Below are 23,965 nucleotides of genomic sequence, written 5' to 3' on the forward strand. Positions count from 1 at the left end.
TTTTAGTATTCTAAATCACATACTTTTATGTGTTAGTTTTCGGATTTTTTAAAATGAAATGCTTAATAAGTGTAGAATTTCCATTTGTACAAAGAAATTACAAGAAAAGGTATGGCGTTTACGTGAGTATATTCAGCCTTGCTCATTTGCTTTTGTAGTAATAGCTAAAAACCAGACAGTGAAAACTAAAGTGGCAACTTAAATGGCTCAAGTTCTGCAGTATTTAGGTATATTAACTATCCTTGTAGTATATATTGAGTTTTAAGTTGTCCATTATTAGGGAGATTCTGTTTTAGCTTAGTAGATTAGCTTCCATTTGAAAAGTGAATATATACCATTTTTGTCACGATACTTACAGAATATATCTGTGTTTAAAGGCACATGGCTACTCACTCTCCTGAGAAAACCCACAAGTGTAATTATTGTGAGAAAATGTTTCACCGCAAAGATCACCTGAAGAATCACTTGCATACACATGACCCTAACAAAGAGACATTTAAGTGTGAAGAATGTGGCAAGAATTACAATACCAAACTTGGGTTCAAACGTCACTTGGCCTTGCATGCTGCAACAAATGGTGACCTCACTTGCAAAGTCTGCTTGCAGACTTTCGAAAGCACAGGAGTGCTGCTGGAGCACCTTAAATCTCATGCAGGCAAGTCGTCTGGAGGGATTAAAGAGAAAAAGCACCAGTGCGAGCATTGTGATCGCCGCTTCTACACACGGAAAGATGTCCGGAGACACATGGTGGTGCACACCGGAAGAAAGGACTTCCTCTGTCAGTATTGTGCACAGAGATTTGGGCGAAAGGATCACCTGACTCGACACATGAAGAAGAGTCACAATCAGGAACTTCTGAAGGTCAAAACAGAACCAGTGGATTTTCTGGATCCATTTACCTGTAATGTTTCTGTGCCTATCAAAGATGAGCTCCTTCCGGTGATGTCCTTACCTTCCAGTGAACTGTTATCAAAGCCATTCACAAATACTTTGCAGCTAAACCTCTATAACACTCCATTTCAGTCCATGCAGAGCTCGGGATCTGCCCACCAAATGATCACAACTTTACCTTTGGGGATGACGTGCCCAATAGATATGGATGCCGTTCATCCCTCTCACCACCTTTCTTTCAAATACCCATTCAGTTCTACCTCATACGCAATTTCTATTCCGGAAAAAGAGCAGCCATTAAAGGGGGAAATTGAGAGTTATCTGATGGAGCTGCAAAGTGGCGCGCCCTCTTCATCCCAGGATTCTCAAGCATCGTCATCTAAAGTAGGGCTGGATCCACAGATTGGATCCCTTGATGAGAGCACAGGGGACACCACCCTGTCAAAAAGCTCTGCTTCTGTCAGCGACCCCGTAAACACACCAGCATTGGATTTCTCTCAGTTGTTCAATTTCATACCGTTAAATGGCCCTTCCTATAATCCCATTTCAGTGGGGAGCCTTGGAATGAGCTATTCCCAAGAAGAAGCACATTCTTCTTCGTCTCAGCTGCCCTCACAAACGCAGGATCTTCAGGAACCTGCAAATAGTGTAGGTCTGGGGTCCCTGCACTCACTGTCAGCAGCTTTCACCAGTGGTTTAAGCACAAGCACCACCCTACCACGATTCCATCAGGCTTTCCAGTAGGGTCCCAGAACAGGAGTTTGTTACAGAAACGTACATGTAGCCCTGCCTTAGATGGCCATTTTTATTTTAGTGCCTACTTTTAAGACAGTATAAAAGTTTCTGCTTTTGTATAGTACCTATTTTCATTAAGCCAGTATAATATAGAAATTAGCTTTGGAACCATTTGTGTTCAGTTATGTTTACCTGGGTATTTTGTCCTGATTCACTGCCAATTGTCATATCTTAAAGATTATTTTTCATATAGGAAAGCCATTACATTTGTAAAGTCTTACAAATCCTACATTGAAAAGACTTTTTGATCTTAGAATTTTCATATTTGTTCAATAACAATGGCTCTAGCTTTTGACATTTGGCTCATTAAACAAATTTGCAATAGAATGTAAATTTTCTAAGACGTGTATAAATAACCCAAGAGTTTTTATATTTTTACTAGCCTCTAAATGGATTCATAATCAAATATTTCATACAAGTTAAGAATCCTGTTTGGAGGAATACGTATTTCTTAGATATACCATAATTTCAGGTCAGTATATTTTGAAGGCTTGCTATTGTCTGGCTCAAATATTTGCTATCTATCGTGCACATATAAGGAAAACAAAACTTAAACACAAAGCACCAGTATTTATAGCAAAAAGACTCCTAGTGAGGTGACACGGCATTCCATGTTACTTAATAAGTTGGCCTTAAAGTAGTACACAGGATATTTTGCCACGTTTAACTTGCTCTCTTTCCATTTAATAATACTAACATATATGGTATCGGAGTCTTCAGAGTCAGTATATAGATATATCTCTTCACTCTTTTCTACCTTTCAAGGCCAAAGGGTGGGTCAAGTACAGCCAGCAATTTTATTTGCATTGTCAGTCCACAGTCAGTCCAGAATCTAGAGCCATTGCGGAGCACAGATGTTAGACGTCTTTATCCCAGAGTGGGCTGTCTCAGCTTATATGGTGTGATAGACATCCTAAGCAGGAAGATGGATGTGAAGCACACAGTTCAACTTGGGGACTTGCCTAGGGGTCGTGCCCCCTGTTGCCAGGGTTGGAAACTAGACTCCTTAGAAGTAAAAGCTTATGGCTTATATCACTTGCAGCTGAATTTGATACAGTTTTCTTTCCCTTCAGAGCCAAAAGTGGAAAACAAAACAGTCCTGCCCCATGTTATCTTTCTTATTCAGTGTTAATTCGTCTTTCCTTGCTATTTTCAGATGGAGAATGTAAAGTGAAATGCGTTAGAGAACTATCTGAGGAATGACCACAAAGTTTAAAATTGGCTAAAAATATATACAGTAAAACCCCACTTTTACACCTCTCTGGGAAATGCAGGGAATGTTGCAAATAAGTTGCATTTTTAAAGGGGGGAAAGTAAAACAAGCACTATATTAGTTATTTTGAAAATAATCAAGAATATTGTGTTCACTGAATAAAATAATTATTATGGGCTTTCCTCACGTTAGACAACCACCATAATCTGAAAGGTCAATTTATATTTGTAATTATCAGTTGGGACATCAACCTAAGAAACATGTCTATTAAGCACTTGTTAACGCCTTATTTTGGGAGCCTGTCCATTGGGGCAGGTGTGGGGCAAGGGGAAGGTTTATAGAAGATTATATATCTCTTTAAAGAAGAAAAAGAAGAAAAATATTTTTGAGCACTCAGCCCTATTGGGAAGTTTCTTTTCCTTTTTAGAGGGCCAGTTATCACTGCAGATTGCAATGTTTACCAAGAATTTCTAAAAATGAGTGCAGATTACCGAATATAATGCATTATTTAAAATATTTGGGAGTAGTATAATTTGTGGAGGAATGTAAATTGTAATAATGTAAATGGGGGTTTCACTATATATATAACACACATACAGAGAGACATCGCACTTAATAGAATCAGAGTTGCTCTCTTAAGGAACTTTGGCTCCTGATATTTTATCATGCTCCTATTTTTTTAAGTCCTAGGAGCAGTAGTTTTTATACTTAAGTATTTAAATTTTATTATTAAAAATTACATTTTATAAAAAAAAATGTTCCAAAGGCATTAAAATTATATATGTTAATAAGGAAATACATTTTAAATTTTTTCAAACTGCTCCTAAGCTTTTGATTAGGAGACTCTTTGCTCTGAAAGTAGGCTTTTAGCTCTGCTTTGTTACTGCTTCCTTTAGTTTCTATGAAACAGATTGCTTACCTAAATCATTAGTTGAATGATTAGCGTTCAATATTGCTTTAATCACCATTTTAAAAAATGGAAAATAGAAATTTGGTGACAGAGCACAAATAAATAGAAAACCTATTTTTAAATAGAAATCACAAATACAAGTGTGGAAGCACTACTTTATCTAAAATTTGTTCTCAAATTAGTGAACTGAGACGTTGGCCTTAGTCGGCTATATTTCACTGCTAATAACAAAATAAAAAAGGGAGTACCAGGATTTATTAAAGCATTTTGGAAATGGGGAACGGCGCCATGTATGTGCTACATTTTTAGACTAATTCTCGCCCTGCATGGAATTCGGATACACGGAGGTCCATGTGTCAGGGCACCAGTGTTAAAACTGGAGTCTTGATGTTCACATACACCTCTTTGCCTGTCGCTGCCCCACAGACTTGAAATAACACTTCCAAGTGAGAGGGAATTCAGCTAATTTGTTTTTAAAATTGACTGTAGTGGTCACTAAACCCTTTCTGAGAGAATTTCTCTTAACGATAAGACAGACTCGTTTATTTTAATTGCACGATGGTTTAACAAGGATGTAACAGGATTGGCCCTTTTTTTTCCTTAGTAAACAATTGACATTTATTCTTACATCAACTGGATATGATTAAAAATAATTATCGCTGATGCTGTTTTCATTCTCTGGTGGCCAGAATCATCATCCTTGAAATTTCTCTTAGTGCCTTTGCTTGGTCAAAAAAAAAAAAAAGGGATTATCGTTAAATAAAAATACTTCAGTTTAGAATTTGGACCTCAGACAAGATATTGAACATCATTCAGTTTGAACTTCCACAACATGTGTGCAAATTACATCACCAGGCATGGAAGCATGACCGTGGAAGGATCTTGGCACAGTAAGCAATACTATTCATTGATATATGCTAATATCATCTTTATCATTGGTCACTGTTAAAATTTGCATTTGAAAATCCTATTACAGGTTTCATTTTTTAAAACTTCAGTTGTCCTGGCTGATCATGCACCACTCTTTGTGCAACTTTTAAATTTCATTTAGTGTTTCTTCCAAACTATGTATTTTTGCCTATTTGTTGCTTGTGCTTTATTATTATTAGTCATTTATGGAATATAGTGATATATTGTGTTATTTTGGACAGTAGCGGTTTTTAAAAACCATATACTGACTGAAACATGAGCCAGAGCTGATTGCTTTATTAAGCTAATAATGAATGTTGAAGAGAACATATTTTCAGGATATTTCATCTAGTAAGCAATACTCATATATAGGCCAATATATATATTTTTTTTAATAGAGCTTGGTCAACCTCTATACTACACATATTACAAGATATAGCACTTTCAAAACGAATCTAAACCTTTACAAAAACTTTCTTATAGGTTATGCCTTTTATTTTAAGACATTATAAGTGCCATTAGATGATATATATGTAGGCCTTTGATATATAATGCTTTGTGTTCAAAATGGTAGATAGTATTTTAAACAGGTACATTTTTACAGTGTTTTCTTATCAATTTGCTATATTGCACAGAATCAGTGTGTGTCTTTTCATAAGGTTTTACAATGGTTTATTTTTTTACAAGGTTTACGTGTCTCAAAACACACTGTCTTCCCAGTATGTAAATTTCAAAACCAGTTCACCCAAGTTGCTTCTAGCCTACTGAGATCCATGCGGCATTGGAGGAGATCTTTTAAGTGTTGAGTATTCTTCATTAGCAGAGGCAGACTGTTATCTCTGACAAATGAGTGCCTAAGTTGACTTCATGTTATTTTTCTCACTGTCAGAGCCATGTCGACAACACAGATAGCTTGTAAAGATTACATAGCTCCACATAAGTTGTGTAGTTTTGTGCTAAAACTCATACAGAGCTGCTTTTTGATCGTACGGAACAAGGGGACACTACCAATGTAAAGGCACGCTTAGGTCACCCTTACCCCGTCACGCAACGTTATCGACCCTCTGAGGATGGAAGGCAGTGTCTTTTGATGTTGTCTAGCTCTAGAAATGACAGAACTGTTGCTAATGTATAAAACACTTCATTGTATAAGCTTCAGTGGTACAGATGAACCAGAATGAATGTCTATCTTCTCAGAAACACTCCTTCAATATTTTGTTGGATCATGCTGCTAATGTAACTTGGGATACAACTCTTCATGGTGCTACATACAGACTTCTCCGTCTCGGTCAGTCATATTTTTTTATCCATAGGAAAAAAGGACGTCATTAGGTGTAAAAGTGTACAATATATTTTTATACTGTGACTTTAACTCGTCATTAACAGACTTTTACACCACCCACCACAATGTATTCGTGTGCACTTGCAAAAAGGACATCTTGGACGTGCAAATGTTACCAGAACAAACCAGCTTTTGTCCACAAGGTGACTGTAACTCAAAAGTGGGCTTCGTAATATGGTGTGGAGTGAAGAACATGCTATATGTTAGCTAACGGCCCTTTGAATTTAACAAAAACTGAGAATCCATTAGAAGATGGATTGCATTGTGCCTGAACGTAAGCTGGACTGCTGAAACTATTTTAGCTGAGGAAAAGGTGTTGGAGTAGTACTCTAAAAATGCTCTAATGATAAAATTTTGAGTCAAAATAGAAAAAAAAAATCTGCATTCCACCTGAATTTTGTATATTTTTATCGCATTTAAAATCGCTATTCTGTGATATTGGAAAATCAAGTGGCTTATCATGTATATCATGTACCTAAAAATGTATTCACAAACTACTGTTTTATTGTATAAAATATAGACAAAGACCATATTTTTTTCGTATGTATAAGCTCTGTAAAATAGCAGTCACGTTATGAAGCTGCAGTGATTCTACAGTTTAAACATCCACATCCAAAGAAGCAGGCTATTTATTGTCCAGTTACCCAGACATAAAATATTAATTTGCTGCTAATTAAACAATAGTACTGCAGCTTCTTGTGGCCTACAGTGTTATGTTTGCTGTAAGAAAAAGATATGTGAACTCCACAAAATATATGAATAAAATTACAGAATGGCTTTAGATAATGTAGATCTTCCTGAAATTTTAATAGATGATAAATTTCTATTTGATCTACATTTTTTTTCTTCACTTTGAATTTTAAATATTTTCTCACTTGACAAATACAAAATCCTAATAGCTGGCTTTAAAACAATAGTTTGTTATTGAAATGAAATGTAAAATTCTAGGGTTTCTTTTTCGTTTGTTTTTCTAAAAATTTTTTACCTTTAAAGAAAGGATAGAAATTGTAAATAAAATAGCAAAACATGATGCATCAAAACTTTAATGCAGGTGAGAATTCAAAAAAGAATTCCAAAAAGGCCATCAGAATGTATGAATTGGTAATGCTTCTTGTTCATAAGATCAAATTGGCATTGAGCATTCCTTTAATCCTTACTGTCAGTACTATAAATTATCTTTTTAGAAGTTCCCCTGGGCTGTTTGTCTAAAATTTTGCTGAAAACCCCCTCTTGACAATTCATCTGGACCAAAATAACAAACATATCATTTCATCTAAAACTCAACAGTTAAACAGTGATGCAGCTTCAGAAAGAGTTATTCTGAATGTTTAATGAATAATCTGTTCAGTAACCAATTACATAAATAATTTTTTATGTTATCTCGTAGCACCGCTTTCAGTATATATGATGGAAAAGTTTCTCCTTTACCTATCGCTTTCCTGTTTTCAGGCTCTGCTAATATCAGACAAGTAAAGAAAATGAGCAGTAATTCTAATGCTGTCAATTTCTCTTTTCACATGCTAATTCCAGCAAATTAAAAGTATTTCTTTGTTTATTCTTAGCATTAGCACCGCTAAATGCATTTTTATTTAAATTCATGCATATGAAATATTTCAAGAACTTTATAAGATGAAAATGCTTTTGCTTTATATAGTTAGAATACTCTGAATAAGTATGTTTGGGATTAATTCACTTAAGGTATAATCTCTCTTATGGAAAAGTAATTAGAAATGCAGTTTGTTTATTGCATCATAGACCCAGTGGGGCTAATACTTTAATTCATGTTATTGTTAAATGAAAAGTTTGTACTCGTGGTTTACTATTAAGGGGAGGAAAGGTTAAGTCTGGCTATGGACTGCTTGAGTTTTGTTGTCACGTTTCCTTAATAGAACATTTATTCAACAAACATTGCTTAAGCGAAAGGCACCGCCTTGTGCCAACTCTTAGGGGTGTTCCAAAGAAACAGGTTTTATAGAAAGAAGGTTGTTTCCTAATCAAGCGTCCTAGTGAAGATGGCGGCATTGTTGCAACTGCGGGAAAGCCTCACTGTTGTATTGAGCTATACCCCATTTGTTACCCTGTTTTATAAGATCAAAAATGGTCAAATGTTGGTAATTTGAGCCTAAAACTAAAAACTCAAAATGTTTTGACATCACCTGCGTCGTATTAAACACAAATATCAATAATAAATCTTTATGCTCTAAAGATGTTTGACTCTTGGCTAGTGTGACGGTTAATTTTATGTGTCAGCTTGGCTAGGCCACAGTACCCAGGCTAGATGTGTAGTCTAGTCAAACACCAATCTAGATGTTACTGCGAAGGTATTCTTCAGATGTGATCATTACAACCAGTTGATTTTAAATAAAACATTATTCTTCATATGTGGGTGGGCCTCTTCCAATCAGTTGGCCTTAAGGGACCGAGTTCTCCCAAGCAAGAGGGAATCCTTCCTTTGGACTGTTCCCTGGGTCTCCGGCATGCTGGTTTGTCTGCCCTGCAGATTTCAGTCTTGTCAGCCTCCATGGTCACATGAGCCAATTTCTTAAATCTCTGTATATACACATCCTATCAGTTCTGTTCCTCTGGAGAACCCTGACTAATACAGCTAGTGTCGACCGTGATTCTTTAGACCTGCTGATTCTACTTTGAAGGGAGTGGAAACCTTTTTCTCTCTGATACACTTATAGCAGAGAACCTAAATTCCCAGATTCTGCCTGCTTTAGAGAAGAGAAAAAGAGCACAGTGCTTAATGGAGATAATATTCATAAGGGAGTTCTCAGGATCTCCTTTCCTGTACTGTTATTTTGGCTGCCATTATTGCAGATGGCATTGGTTTTTCTAATGACCAGATTTTCCTTTTAAAAAATGTAAACAGGCTAATCTTGCTTTACTCAAAGAGGCATACTTGAAATGTAAACCAATGTTTATTATAAATGCACAAGTGGAAACATTTGTAATTGAATCCTATTTGAAAATAAGCATATAGACCATTGATAATTATACCTCGGTCAAGGCCCTGGGGTTCTGAGGCAATGAAGGTCGGACATATGCTGGCTCTTCACATAAGCTATGGAAGTTTTCTGTTTTATGGGTTAGAATTTTGGGGTTGGGGGTGAAGGAGGGGGAGATTAATTTTTGGTTTGTCCCGTTCGTAATTAGAGAACTTTAATCTTTTTGCTTGGGGCCCCTTCGAAAGTCCTATCAGTGCGGTTGGTAGTCCCAGTGGAATGATGTTAGTAAACTGCTGTTTCTTGAAATACATAATTAATCTGTTAGTATTCACTCACACCTGATGACGTTTCTAGGACAGTTCCTGTAACCAGATTTTCATGCCCTAGGAATGTTCATTGTGTAAGTAGGTTAATAGTCTAAGCCATGCCCTATTCAAGATTTTACGGTATGTCAGCTTTTCCCACCCCAGAATGGTTATCAGTATACACCCTTATAAGCATTTGGAGATTACTTCGTTTAAAGATTTCAAACAGATACATTCAGCACATCCCCTGGTTTCTAAGTTAAATAACCTTTTTTCAATAGTAAAGTGTTGCTTACTATTAAATTTTCTGTCTTAAGTTCTTTCATATAATATTTCAATATTCTTAAACTGTACCTTTTCGAAAAGGGCTTCAAGTTACTACTAGACAGTGACTTGAAGAATCTTGGAAATTCTCTTCCTTTCTTAACTATGTCTGCCCATTTCCTCCTCTTCCTCTATCATTTTCATATGAAGTTACTCACTGTACCTTGTGCTTATCCATCCTTTTGCCTTCAGTTGTCCTGTTCTCAATCCCTGTAATGCTTTCTCTGCTCCTGCCGGTGAATTCCACAGACCAACGCCCTACCCATCCTCTAGCCCTTTCTCAATGATAGCTCTCCCTTCACAATTACCTTCCCCAGCCTCACCCACTGAAAGGTAACTTATTCTGCCTATGAACATTTATTATAGCTTATTAGATCTTTCCAGGGACATATATCTTCTAAGCATTTGTCCATATAGTTCCATTCACGTGGCTCATAATCCACACACATTTGTTAGCTGAAGGACAAAAATGGTTCTCGTCTTTCTCAACCATCTTAATATTGAGGATATATTTTTAAAAAGAAACACTTTTGAAATTTAACTCTAGAAAATTTTATAAATATAATTTTGACATTCAGGTTATTTTTGTTGTATAGAACAAAGTGCTCTTACTGCAGTGGGCCACGACCAGAGAAACTCTGAGAATGCTAATTCTTGTAACTTTGTACTTCAAAAGCTCTAACCACAACGACTTTTGCTCTGTCTAAAATTTCTGGAAGTGTGATTATTTAGATACAGGCATCAGTAGGCAGAGTTCTTAAGATTTTCATCAACTACTATGATAAATTCTCACAACAGGAATTATCATTTTGAAATCTCCTTAGGCCGTACGTAATTTTCAATTCACCTTTTCTCCTTAGCAGTTGGGCCCGTGAATAAAAAGCCTCTGAAGGGTTTTCTGCATAGTCAGTGAAAATAAATTTATTCTTTAAAAAAACATCAAAACCAAACTTTACAACTAAAACGGACCTGTGAAGTTACCCCACGCCCCATTGCACCTTAACAGCTGAGTCCAGGGAACTAAGCCTGTTGTCCAGGGCCACACAGCTCAGACCAGGGCCCAGGTCTCAAGCTCTTTGCTTTCAGGCATCTGAAGTTTTCCCAATGGAACTGGCCCTAGTCGGAGGGAGAAGCCTACTTAACATGCAAGGCTGCAAGCAGAAATTTCTTAAAAGTCTCATGCTTTACCTTAACATTTCAAATTCTGGAAAGATAATGAAAATCCCATGCCTGCTTAGAAGTTACAGGATTTGAACTAGGTTATCTGACTCCAGACTTTACCACTACAGTTTCAGGAGAGCCAATATCGAGGTACCCAGGAAGGGAGAAGAAAGTGGGAGTTGAGAGCTGGGAAGATGATACTCCCAAAATAACGTGAGCAGTTTTCCCTAAGCTCAAAAGCTGTTCAACACTTGCTGGACACAATTACCAAGAAATATCCTTTCCACCAAGACCAGGAAAAAATAATGGACATTTTTAGACCAAATAACCCAACAGCAAAACACATGGAACAATAACTTAGAAATACAAGAAAAATTGGGTTAAGCCACAATCTTGGTTAAGAAAATTTGGGGAAATTATGAGGATAAATGAAAAGAGAAAAAAGGAAAAAAAAAAAAAAAAACACATACGTCCCAGATGCCTACGATTTGAAAGAATCAATCAGAAGTGACACCAGACTTACCTGAAACGATGAGAGAAGTCAGCGGAGCCAAATCCAACAGAGTCATCAAACGTGCATAAACAAAATAGGAGTTCTGACCCGACGTAGAAGGATTTAGAAAGTAAATTGTCTTATTTTTATTTAAAAAAAAAAATACAGAGAAGCCAGTTAATACAGATGTCCTCAGTGGGTGTTTAGTAGTCATAAAAGTGGTCGGGGCTTACATAGCAAGTTCTGATCACACATAATCACGCGTGAAAAAGACGAGTAAAATAACTGGAGACTTCTACATGAAGCTACGTAACAAGGTACCATGAAGTGAGATTTGGAAAATCTAGTTTGGTTGTGGAGCAACTGAGAGCAAAAACAGTGCTAGAGAAGCTCCACTTTTTTAAAGAAACCTGGAGAGACCTCCCAATTCTCTGTTAGGAAGAAGAGGGAAGGTAGTCATGGCAACCTGTAGGCATCAACACTAAATAAATTGCAGGGTTGGAATCAAATACAGCAAGTAATATTTGGGGGAATGGGTTTGATGCAAGTCTGGGTCAGCACTCGCTGCCCTAACAAACAGGACCCATCCCTTCATTCATTCCTTCATTCTGCAAATGTTGATTGGGCTTCTGCTGTGCACCAGGCACTATTATTCCAAGCGCTGGGCATTCAGTATTGAACAAGGCCAAGTTCCTGTTCTTGTGGCGGTTACATTCTGTTAGAGTGAGTTCCCAAGGAGTAAAAGTAAGCAGATTCCCTGCCCCTGTCAGAATGATCCAAAGTGTACTCAGGGTCCTCCTAAGAAACTACACCTCCTTGTTTTTGTCTGGTACATGGAGTTGGGTCTCAAAAGTGAACAGCTGTGCCCACCAAACCACACCTGAGTCTCCACTCATTCCCCACCACAGTGACCTCAGAGCATGCAGATCCAGTGTGAATGGGTGAAATGGAGATGAAGAAATTCAGCGAAAACTGGGGAGGGGACTACCCCAGTCCTTCATACCCCTTCCTCTGGGTGCCCACCCAGTCCCAAGCGAAAGATCTTTATAGGAGTCAGGCTTATAGACGCCTAAACTGTTTAGTGTAAGCGTAACAGTGAGAGAGACCAGTAACGGGGCCGCACGGGCCGCGCATGGCCCAGCCCAGCCCAGGGTGTGACTGTCAGAAGCAACTCAGACAGCATGAGTGCAGTGGATGTGCAGGAGGCGAGGTGCCGTGGGAGCAGAACCTGTGGTCAGGTGTGCAGCACGGGTGGGAATTAGGAACCCAGGAATGCCGAATATGTATTTTTGAAATTTTCATGAGATATAAAAATTGATAATGTATTGAGTCACAAAAAACAAACAATAACCTCCCTAAAAATGTGTAAGAGTCAAAGGACATGACAGAATTTCGAAATCTCCAAATCCTCTTAAATTCTGATCAATATTGTTAGATTGCTCTCCAAAATACTAGAAACAACTGGCATTTGTTTACTTTTTTCTAACTCTTGTTTAAGGTGAGCATTTTTATATATTTATTCTTCTCTAAATTGCTATTTATATGTTTATTTTCCAGGTGGATGTTACTATCATGTCACTGTCTTCATTGTTAAGATATTGAAATACCCAAGGGATTTGTGGGGCGTAAGAGAAATGCTTATTACTATAGGTGCAAACTCTCAACGAAATATATAATTTAGAAAGTATATTAAGCAAAAATTTCCAAATAAGCATTACTAATACAACTCATCAAAACTTATTAATTGTATCTAATCCATTAACAATAATCATGGATTACAAACATGTTTAAATTTATTTAAACATTTAATAAGAATGTGACTGGGCAATCTTTTTGTTTCTGGGTCTTGACCACAAATAACAATGCTTTAGGAAGAATCTACAGTACAGAGGAAACCCTGAGCTGAAGAGAATTTGAAATTTTTTAATCTTAAGGGATACTGCCAGATTGCTTTCCAAGAATGTTATAGTGTTCAGTTTTATTAACACTTCGCATTCATACAGCAGTAAGTAAAAATGCTATCCTCCACCTCCCAAATCAGTAAACAATAGTCATCAAGTTTCTTTTTAGTTTTGCCTGTCTGATGGGAGTAAAGACATATTTCAATTGTGACTTTAATTTGCATTTCCCTGACTAACTAGTAAACTTGAACATCTTTTCATTTATTTGGTGGCCGATTGCATTTTCTCTTCTGAGACGTGCCTATTTATATACTCTTTGCTCATTTCCACTAGATGTTTGTTTTCTTTGTATAATGTAGAAACTGATCTGTATGTTTTCTTTGTACGATAGAGAAATTAATCATTTATCATCTGCATTATAAGCTTTTCCAGCAATATTGTTTTATCATGCATTTGGTGTCAAAAGATATCATAGACACCATTTTTAGTTTTAAATTTTGGTATAGTCAGTCACTAATAAATTTTCTTCTATGGCTCTAGATTTCCAGGCTTTGTTATATAACATACATTCTCAAGAAGAGAATTACTGGGTTGAAGACTATCTGTATCACCCTTATAAGATTTTTACTGTTTTAATTTTTATATTTAAACTTCAGTCTATTTTTATATCAGGTGTGAGATGCTGACAAAATTTTAATTTCTTCCAGAAAAGTATGTAGTTGGTCTCACACTATAGATTATCCTCATTGAACTTCCACACTTGTCATATATTGACTTTTCTTGGAAGCTGAGATCTAATTCTAGATTCTCTGTTCCACTGGCCTGTTTATCTATTACAACACAAATACTGTATCAGTTTGCTTAAGGTGACTTTAGGGTGGGTTCTGATAACAAGTATGGGAAATCTCCCCTCCATTGTTCTTTTTCATAGTTTTCTTGTTCAACGTGACTTTTAAGAATATTTCAATTATGAAGTAAAACCCTGTTTTTTCTAATTCAGTTCTAATTGGAAATTGCATTACATTTAGATGTTACTTTTTAGAGAAGCGACATATATAAATCATTGCATCCAAGAACATGAGAGATGTTTCCATTTTAAAAGGTTTTGTTTAATGTCTTTTAGTATTACGGATTGTAATTTAAAATATATCTTCCCGTTTCACATCTGGAGACAAGAAAACATAAAAAATAAAAAGTTTATTTTAGCATTTATTTCCTTCCTATCTACTTAACCAAATCTGCAATTACTCTGGTTTTTTTCCCCTCTATTCTCTTGGGCTTACTAACGTGCACATTCACATCATCAGCAAACAAGATACTTTCGTGTATTTTCTAATGTCCATGCCAATCATTTCATGTTCTTACATTTACTAAAATCGCCAAGAAAACATTAATAATGGTGATGGGCATTGCTTTCCACTTCTGGTGTTAACTGCAATGGCTTTAGTGTTTTGATATTTAAGATATTTGCTGATAGTCTGGGGGAACTCCAGGCATTTCTTCTGTAAACTAATCTGTTCCTGAAGAATCTTATATTCTGTGAACACACTGCACGAAAATAACGGGGCTCACCAGCATGGAAAGCTTAAAACTAGCAGAGGCAGTCGACAGGGCCCAACAGCTCAGAAGTGGCCACGCCCAGACCCTCCTCGCTCGGGGCCTAGGGCCAGGGAGCCCCGCGCAGGGACCTCCGGGACTGCGGGGGCCATGGGCGTGGCCGGGAGGGAGCGCCGGTTGGTCTGTCTCTCCCCCTCCCCCACCCCTCGACTCCTCGCCTCCAGCCCCAGCCTCCTGCACTCGCTCGATCCTGTAGCGGATCTTAGGGCCAGGAGATGCGCTATGCGCCTCGCAGGAGCGCGGGCCGGGAGCTCAGTCCCGAAGCCTGTGGGCCTCCTGCCCCTCCTCCGCCCTCGGCGCCGCTCCCCGGGGGCATGCACGTCTCCGCTGCACCTGGCTGCGGGCTCCCCTCTGGGGTGGCGCGGGGGGCAAGGTCGTGGGCCCGGGTGAGTGGACTTAACACAACTCAGGGACAGCATCGGTGTGTTGGCCACATCACACACACACCCCACCCACCCCCGTCAAAGAAATTTCCTCCAAGCAGAACAGCCGGTCCTGTTTATTGCATTTAAGAATTAACGAGTTTACTGAATTCTAGGAAATGCCTTTTCTGTATCTGTTGATATGTCCACATGTGTTTTCTCCTTTCGTGTATTGACACGTTTTTATCTTATATTGAAATACCTTTGAAGAATTTTTGGAATAATCTGTTATTCATACAGTAGTGGATTCTATTTCCCAATATTTTGTTAAACTTTTGACACCATATTAATATGGGAAATAGGTACCTATTTTCCTTTTTACTGAATTTATTAGCGTTTGGAATTCTAGTTTTTCTGGCTTCAGAAAGGTCAGTAGAATGGGGCCTCATCTTTTCCCTATCCTGCCATAGTGCGACAAAGTCAGTGCTGCTCTTTAAAGAGTGGATGCTGCTTGAGGCGTCCTCTCTGATCAGTTTTACTGACCTTCCCTTCTTCACTCGGGCAGTTGCTCTCCTCAGATGCTCCAGTCATTCTTGGATCAGTTTGGGGAGTTGGACTTGCCAGGAAGTCATTCATTTCCTGTAGATTTTCACATTTGTTGCCATAGGATTTGCATGTTGTGGTTCTCTTATGATGCTTTTTATCTCCACTGAAGCTCCTTTAAGTCGGCAGCCCTCTTTCCATCCTCTTGCATTTTGCCTCAGCAAGTTGACACATCAAACCATACAGTCCATTTGTGATGTCAACCTTTCTTTTCTTGCTCTCTCTCTCTGTCTGTCTCTCTTCCTGTCTCTGTCTCTCTCTGTCTCCCTGTCTCCCTGTCTCTCTCCCTGTCTCTCTCTCTCTGTCTCTCTCTGTCTCTCTCTCTGTCTCTCTCTGTCTCTGTCTCTCTGTCTCTCTGTCTCTCTCTCTGTCTCTCTCTCTCTCTGTCTCTCTCTCTGTCTCTCTGTCTCTCTCTGTCTCTCTCTGTCTCTCTCTGTCTCTCTCTCTTTCTCTCTCTCTCTCTCTCTCTCTCTGTCTCTCTCTGTCTCTCTCTCTGTGAGATAGTTTACAGTTGGCTTTTCATTTTTCACCTAATTTAATAGCTTTTATCTTTTAATTAGTTGATTCAGTTCATTCACAATTAGACTGTTATATTCGATTTTATTCCTTCTAATTCTATTATTAGTTAAGAGATGTTTGTCTTTTTCATTTACCTTATGTTTGTGAGTCTGAGAGTTATTAAGTCCACTTCTTACCCTTGTTAATTTTGATGTTCCTTTGTATGTTTTCATCCCATCAATCATTACTGTCCCATTTTCTCTGCTTTATTAATCACATGTAACTCTCCTTTTATTTATAGACAAAAATACCGATTTTTTCCACCACTAAGATACTCCCACAACACGTTAATTCTTCCCTACTCACCTCCCCTACCCTATTCCTCACAAAATGGTCCTTTTACCTCCCCCACCCATTCGCCCCTCACCACACTACCCAGACAAACTATCCAGTATTTTGCAAGCATAGTTTAGCATTTGTTATTCTCCATAACTCTGTATGACCATCCAATGGAATGTTTTACTTAGTAGTATATTTTTTAAGATACAGATTTTTCATTTGGCTCATTTCATATCTCTCTGCTGAGATTTCCTGTTTGTTCGCTCAATGAGCATATTTGCTTTAATGTCTTTGAACATAGTTTTCAAATACTTTTGGGCTAATTATAGTGACTGTTCCTTTATAGGTTCATCCTCTATCAATCACCTTTCTTCTTGTCTGTGACTCATATGTTCCTGTTTCTTTGTTTTTCTAGTAATTTCGTCATGTTTTTGTGTTTCTCTAATGAGAAATATTTGTCCCTTGGAACTTCGTCTGTGCAGGTGATCCAGAGGTCCTTTCAGCCTCAGTTGGGCTGCCTGGGGTCTGCTAACACATGAGTATTTCAGGGGCTAGAAATTTGGGTAAAATTTATACAGAAGTTGATTCCTGCTCTCTGGCTGTCTCCTTTCTGGGATTCTCCCCCTTCACTTTCCAGCTGTTGTTTTCTCTCCAAACCCTGCCGTCTGGATAAGACTGCAGAGTTTTATCTGAGTTTCTGGTGCCCTTGGGAGCATAATAAACATGGAAAGTAAATTTTATTTACCTTGGTTTATAATAGCTGCATCTGAAAAAAATCTCTCAAATCTGTTAGCTATGAAACTTGTTAAATCCTAGGAAAGTTTCCTCAATTTTATGGGGGTGTTTCCTTGGTTTGCTGTTTATGGCCTTTCCCTGCATTATGAAATGTTTAGGATTTTTCTCTGTGTAATCTGTCTAGATAGCAAAGATTTCCTGCAATTAGTAAATCTTAAGATAAGTCTAGGATTAACTCTGTAATAAATTTTCACACTGTCCTCCAAAATGGCTACATCATATTTTTTATTTCTATTATTAATGAACAAGAATACCTGTGACCCCACATCCTCCTAGTGTTTTGATTTTGTCAGATTTTTTAATTTTAGCTAGTATCTCATTGTTGTCTTAATTTGCATTTCCCAATTACAGTAATGTTGGGACTCTTTCTATATGTTTATGGGCCAACTATGTATCATCTTTAGTAAATCTCTTTTTGGATCTATTGCCTATTTTTTAAATCGGACTTTTTATTTTTTTATTAGATTGTTTTCTTATTGTTAAATTTCAAGAGTTCTTTACATATTCTAGATGTGAATCCTTTATCAGATATGTGATTTACATATATTTTCTCTCAGTCTGCGACTTGTCTTTTAATTACTATAACAGTGTCTTTCAAAGAGTAAACGTTTTCAATTTTTGTAAAGTCCAATTTATATGTTCTTTTCTTTCATGGACTGTACTTTTGTGGTTGTAGCTAAAAACTCATCAAACCTAAAGCCATACAGTTTTCTTCTAAATTTCTTCTAGAAGTTGCATAGTGTGATCTTTTACATGTAGGTCTATGGTCCAGTTTAATTTTTGTGTAAGGTGTGAGGTATGTATTGATACCCTTTTGTTTTATTTTTTCTTTTTGCATTTGAACATCTAGTTGTTCCAGCCTTACTCATTTCTGTTTTCACTTTTCTGTTCTCTTGATTTGTGTGTCTCTCTTTTTACCTGTATCACACTGTCATAATACTGTAGTCATCTTGGAATCAGGAAATGTGAGCGTTCCAAGTATATTTTTTTTTCAGACTTGTCTCGACTATATTCCCTTTGTTTTTGCATACATCATATAGATTGTGTACATTTTAGAATCAGCTTATTGATATCTAATAAAAAGTTTGCTTAGATTTTTATTAAGATTCTGTTGAATATATAAATAAAATTGGGAAGAAATGGCATCATTAAGTATTGAGTCTTCTAATCCATGGACAGGATATATCTCTCTAATCATCTAGATCTTCTTTAATTTCTTTTATTAGTGCTTTTTTGCATACAAATCTTGCACATATTTTGTCAGACATATTTTGTCGGTACTTTTTCTGGTATTATTGCAAATGTATTTTTTTTTTAATTTCAAAATCCTGTTGATTATTGATAGTGTATAAGAATACAGTTGTCTTTTGTATATTAACTTTGTATTCTGTGACTTGCTAAACTCACTTATTAGTACTAGGAGTGTTTTTTGGTGTGTAGATTTTGGGGGATTTTCTCCATGGACAGTCATATCATCTGTGAATAAAGACAGTTTTATTTCTTACTTTCCAGTCTGTATGCGTTTTATTTCTTTTTATTGACTTAACACACGAGCTAGGACTTCCATGTGATATTGAATAGAAGTGGTAATTTAGAATATCTTTGTCCTGTTCTAGATCTTAGGGAGAAAGCATTCAGTCTCTCACCATTAAGTATGAAGTTGGTTGTAAGTTTTTCATAAATACCTTTTATTAAGTTAAGAAAATTCCTTTCTATTCCTAGTTTGAATGAATTTTTTAAAAATCATAAATAGATGCTAAATTTTCTTGCATGATTTTTCCTCATTTACTGATATGATTATATTTTCTTTCCTATTTAGTCTGGTGATATGATTAATTACGTTGATTGGTTTCGAATGTTGAACCAACCTTGCATTCCTGAGATGAACACTACTTGATTGGGAAGTATTATCCTTTTTTACATATTGCTTGATTTGACGTGCTAATATATTGTTAGGGATTTTTTTGGTCTGTGTTTATGAAAAACATTAGTCTGAAGGTTTTTTGTTTTGTTTTGTTTTTTGTAGATATGAGAAAAAATATGTGTGTCAGTTAGTTTACAATTATGCATCCAAAATTTTCAGTACTAAGAGTTCTCTCTACCTTCCTATATTTTCATATATTAACTCCCTTCTCTAATAGTGAGAAATTTTGCTCTCGTTATCCACCATATTTACTTACCCAGTTATGGAATATGCAAAAAGTAGTTTTATAATTGCTAACCCATACTACTAACTAGAGCACAATATTCGTTTGTAGTTTTTAGCCTAAGAGCACATAGTCAAAATACCATGTTCAAAGTTATCCCCATCTCCTTTCAATGTGGTCATGTTATCCACTTAAAATACAGGTAGGCTCATTTGTTTCTGTGTTCTATGATTGTTAATGTGTGAAATATTGTTGTTAGTATATGAAACATTAAGATGGTTCTAAAATTCAGAACGTATGAAAAAGTAAGTCAAGGAAAAGCCGCTCTTTTATCCCTTCTGTCCTCCTCCCATATCCTCATGCTTTCCGCCCATTACTTTCAGCAATCTTATTAGTTTCCGGTCAATTATTCGTAAGTTTCTTTTCTTTCTTTTTTCCCCCATAAATAAGCAAATGTGTGTATGTTTTTTATCTCTTTTTTTTTATACAAAAGGTGTAGTGTAGATATATACTGTTATACATTTTGGTTTTTCAAAACACAATATATCCTGGATATCACTTCTTATCAGTTCATAGGAATCTTCCTTATTATTTATTTATCTACATAGTATTATTTTGTGTGGATGTAGGATAGTTTGTTTAGCCACTTTTCTATCTATGGGAGCATAGATCATTTCCCATGTTTTGCAAGTACAATTAGATTTGCTGCAATTAATAACTGTATATATACATTTTTATATAGTCAGAGATGTATTTTAAGGCTAAATTGATAGGTCAAAAGGTAAGCGAATATGTAGTTTTGTTGATATTGCAAATTCTTCTCCAAAACAGTTGTACCAATGTATATTTCCATTTATGTTGTTTCTAAGAACATACTGTTAAACTTTTCTCCAACAACTGTAGTTGTTTTCATGGAAAGGTTGGTTTGAATAAACTATTTCACCATTACAGAAAACCAGAAATCCCTTATGCCTCATTCTTACATGTGAAGTGACAGTCAGTGACCCTCAGACATTTCAGGCCACCTCCCCCATGAAAGAGACACAGTCCAAAATGGCAAAGAGAGAGAGAGAGAAGAAAGAAAAAAAAAAGGAAATGGATGAAACAAAGCCAATGAGAAACAGGAGATAATTTTTTAATCCCCTAATTAATATTCTCAGGGATGTAAGAAAGGATATTTTGTTCATAAAGCCAAAAAATATAAAAAACGGCGTATTTATGTGTGTATGATATAGAAATAGATATATGTATATGTAAACACACACTCACACATGCTCACACTTGTATTTCCTAACTCTGCTTTATGAGCAGGCTTAGAAGCAGATACCTAGTAGCTATGAGCAGAGTAACACCTAGATCTTGGTTTGTAAGTATTAATCTCCACTAAATGGTTTGGGGCTCTTTGGAAAAATGGCTGCCTCGAGGACCGGAGCAAGGACAGTACAAGATGATCTCGAAACATCTTGTACCAGATAGTAAGGAAATGTACAAGGAATGATAGGAAATATGTGAAAAATGACATAGGGGCTAACTTGAAGGGGCACTGTGGTCCTAATTTGGGAAAACTTAGGCAAAATAATAAATAGATGATAGATGATAGATAGATAGATAGATAGATAGATAGATAGATAGATAGATATGGATAGATGGATGATAGAGTAGATCTGATCCGCCCAGTAATATGTAGTTGAAGTCAGACAGCAACAACTTAGATTAGTAGACCCAATAGCAGAAGGAATAGAATGATACCACTCAGATGTATATTTCAATGGTTTAAAAACACTCCCGTAGCCATTTTCTTCTTTATCCTCACAAAAGAAAAAGCATGTTTTGCTACCTTCATTTTACAGATTAGAGAAGTAAGGCTTAGGGAGAAAAATGAATGAGGTACTAAAAAAATACAAGTGAAAAAGGCATGACAATTGGCATTATTAATATCAGAACACATAGATTTGAAATTAAAACATACAAAAGTAATATTAAATGCACAATTTTAAAAATAAGATATAATAGTTAATAACTTCTTGCACTGAAAAAAAATGGTAGTTAAATATATAAGTGGAAACTATCAGAAATCAAAAAATTTAATACTAAAATGCTGTAAGAATGAGAGAGTTTAATAATTCTTTCAGAATAGATAGATATAAAAGACAAAAATAAGAAAGGACACAATTAAATAATATAATTGAACTTAATATATATTAAATAATACTGTCATTTGAAAAAGGACTACATATACATATGTATGTCTAGGTATTACAAAATCTTCTATGCATTTGGTCATAAATAAAATGTAAACATTTATTTTTTTAAATAAAAAATTTTAATTTAAATATAAATTTTAGGGCCATATTTTTTAAATAAAATTAGAAATAAATAATAAAAATGGAACTTTACAAAATCTGTAACTACTTGAAAACTAAGAAACATCATCTTAAGTATTCCTTGGACTGAAAAAGAAATCCAAGCTGAAATTGCAAACTATCTATACAAGGCCATGAAAAGGAGTATGTCATATCAAAACTTCTGAGTCAAAATTTAAGTTGTACTAGAAAAAAAATTATTACTTGAAAATTCTTAATTATTAAAGAGAAAGACAGAAAATAAAGGAACTTTGTGTTTATTTAAGGGGGAAACTGTTAACTGTCCTCCAAAATCCATCCTTTCCTTTGACCACAATAAAAGAATAGTAGTTGGGCACATGGCATGTCTACCTGTGCCACTTACAATGCCTTCCCCAGGTCGCCATGAGGTTAGATACGGCCATGTGACCAAGTTCTCACGGGATAATATGGGTGGAAGTGTCATGTGCCACATCGGCCACAGTGGGCATGCCTTCTCCACGTTTTCTTTCCCCTCCCCACCTGCAAGAATGAGGCACAATGGTGACCCAGTTTGGACTGTGCACACAGGACATTACCTTCCTCAGAGCAGTGTCAACAATGTGTTCTGAAAAAGTCCAGAGATAAAGTACATCAGGTTCTGTAGGCCATCTGGTCTGTGCCCTGTCTACTCAATTCTGCCGTGGTAGCTCAAAAGTAGCCATAGGCAGATGTAAATAAATTAGTATAGTTGCATTGCAATAACATTTACTTTACAAAAACAGGCAACAGGCAGGATTGTCCCTCATGTTACGGTATGCTTACCCCACCCTAGAAATGGGAGTTTCTCCTCTTGCTTGTGATCCTGAATGACTGTGTGGAACAGACCGCCTACCCACCCAGGAGTGTGCCATGAGAAATAACAGAGAAGTTTTGAGATTCTCTCGCTTCAGCAATTTAGACTTCATCCTAACTAATACATCAATTTAAGAAATTAAGAAAAATAGAATAATACATCAGAAGACAGTAAGTAGGGAAGTTAAAGGTAGATTCAGTGAGGTAAAAATTAGGAAAAATAAATGCAAAAGTAACGCTTTGCAACAACAGAAAACATCAACAGAGTATACAAACCCTTGATGATTTTTGCTAAAGAAAAAAAAACAAAGACATAAAGAGTAAAAGAATTATAAGCTACTGATATATCTAAATCTACTGAAATTATTTTGAAAATTTAGAGGAAATGGTTTTCTAACAAAATATTAATTACCAAGACTCAAAGAGTAGAAAATTAGACTAAGTCAATACCATAGAAAAGAATGGAAAAGTGATGGAAACTCTATTGACAAAAGGCCAACACCCCATGGATGAAACTCAAAGCTGAGTTCCATCTAAACATCCAAGAGCATATGTTCATTCATTCCATAAATATTAACTGAGTTATATAGTCCATAAATATATAACCAAGAGTATGTATTCATTCATTCCATAAATATTAACTGAGTGCTTACCACTTGCCAGGCACAATTCTGGCCAGGGTGAAAAAGCAGTGAACAAAAAAACACAGTCCCCACCCACACAGAGATTACATTTTACTGGAGGGAGACAGACAGTAAACAAGCGCACGAATACATGATGTATACCGTGACGATAAATGCTATGGAGGAAAGCAAAGTGGGCCGTGGGAGATGGTGCATGCTCCTAATGGCAGTTTCCCTAATGGGACGTTTTTGTACGTGATTATTGGTCATCTGCATATCCTCTTAGGTGAAATGTATCTTCTTGTCTTTTGCCCTTTTTAAAATTAGATTGTTTTTTTTTTTTAACTGCTGAGTTTTGAGTGATTTTAAATAGGTTTATACTTTTAGTTATACTTTTAAATAAGGTTATACTTTTAGTTTTGGTGTGCATCTGTTCGTTGCTAGTATATAGAAATACATTTGCTTTTTGCATATTTCTCTAGTATCCTGTGGCCTGGCCAAACTCACTTATTAATTCTAGGATTTAAAACCCAGGGTATTAATAGAAAATTTGAGGTATAGTAAAGCCAACAGATCAGAAAATGACTGCCACCGAAAAGGTTGTTTCTCT

At 36.4% G+C, this 23,965-nt stretch overlaps 1 protein-coding gene across 4 annotated transcripts in view; it reads left to right on the forward strand.

Annotated features, from left to right (window-relative positions):
* Positions 1 to 8,267, forward strand: part of PLAG1 (PLAG1 zinc finger) — a 45,256-nt gene extending 36,989 nt beyond the window's left edge. For all 4 annotated transcript variants that reach the window (XM_016126203.2, XM_016126207.2, XM_016126206.2 and 1 more), the window contains one exon: positions 378 to 8,267. In XM_016126203.2, the coding sequence (XP_015981689.1) occupies positions 378 to 1,635 (1,258 nt within the window). In that variant the 3' untranslated portion in view covers positions 1,636 to 8,267. The remainder of the gene's footprint in view (positions 1 to 377) is intronic.
* The last annotated feature ends 15,698 nt before the right edge of the window (positions 8,268 to 23,965 follow it).

The sequence above is a fragment of the Rousettus aegyptiacus genome, unplaced genomic scaffold (assembly GCF_014176215.1).
Source record: "Rousettus aegyptiacus isolate mRouAeg1 unplaced genomic scaffold, mRouAeg1.p scaffold_m13_p_15, whole genome shotgun sequence".
Lineage (NCBI taxonomy): Eukaryota > Metazoa > Chordata > Mammalia > Chiroptera > Pteropodidae > Rousettus > Rousettus aegyptiacus.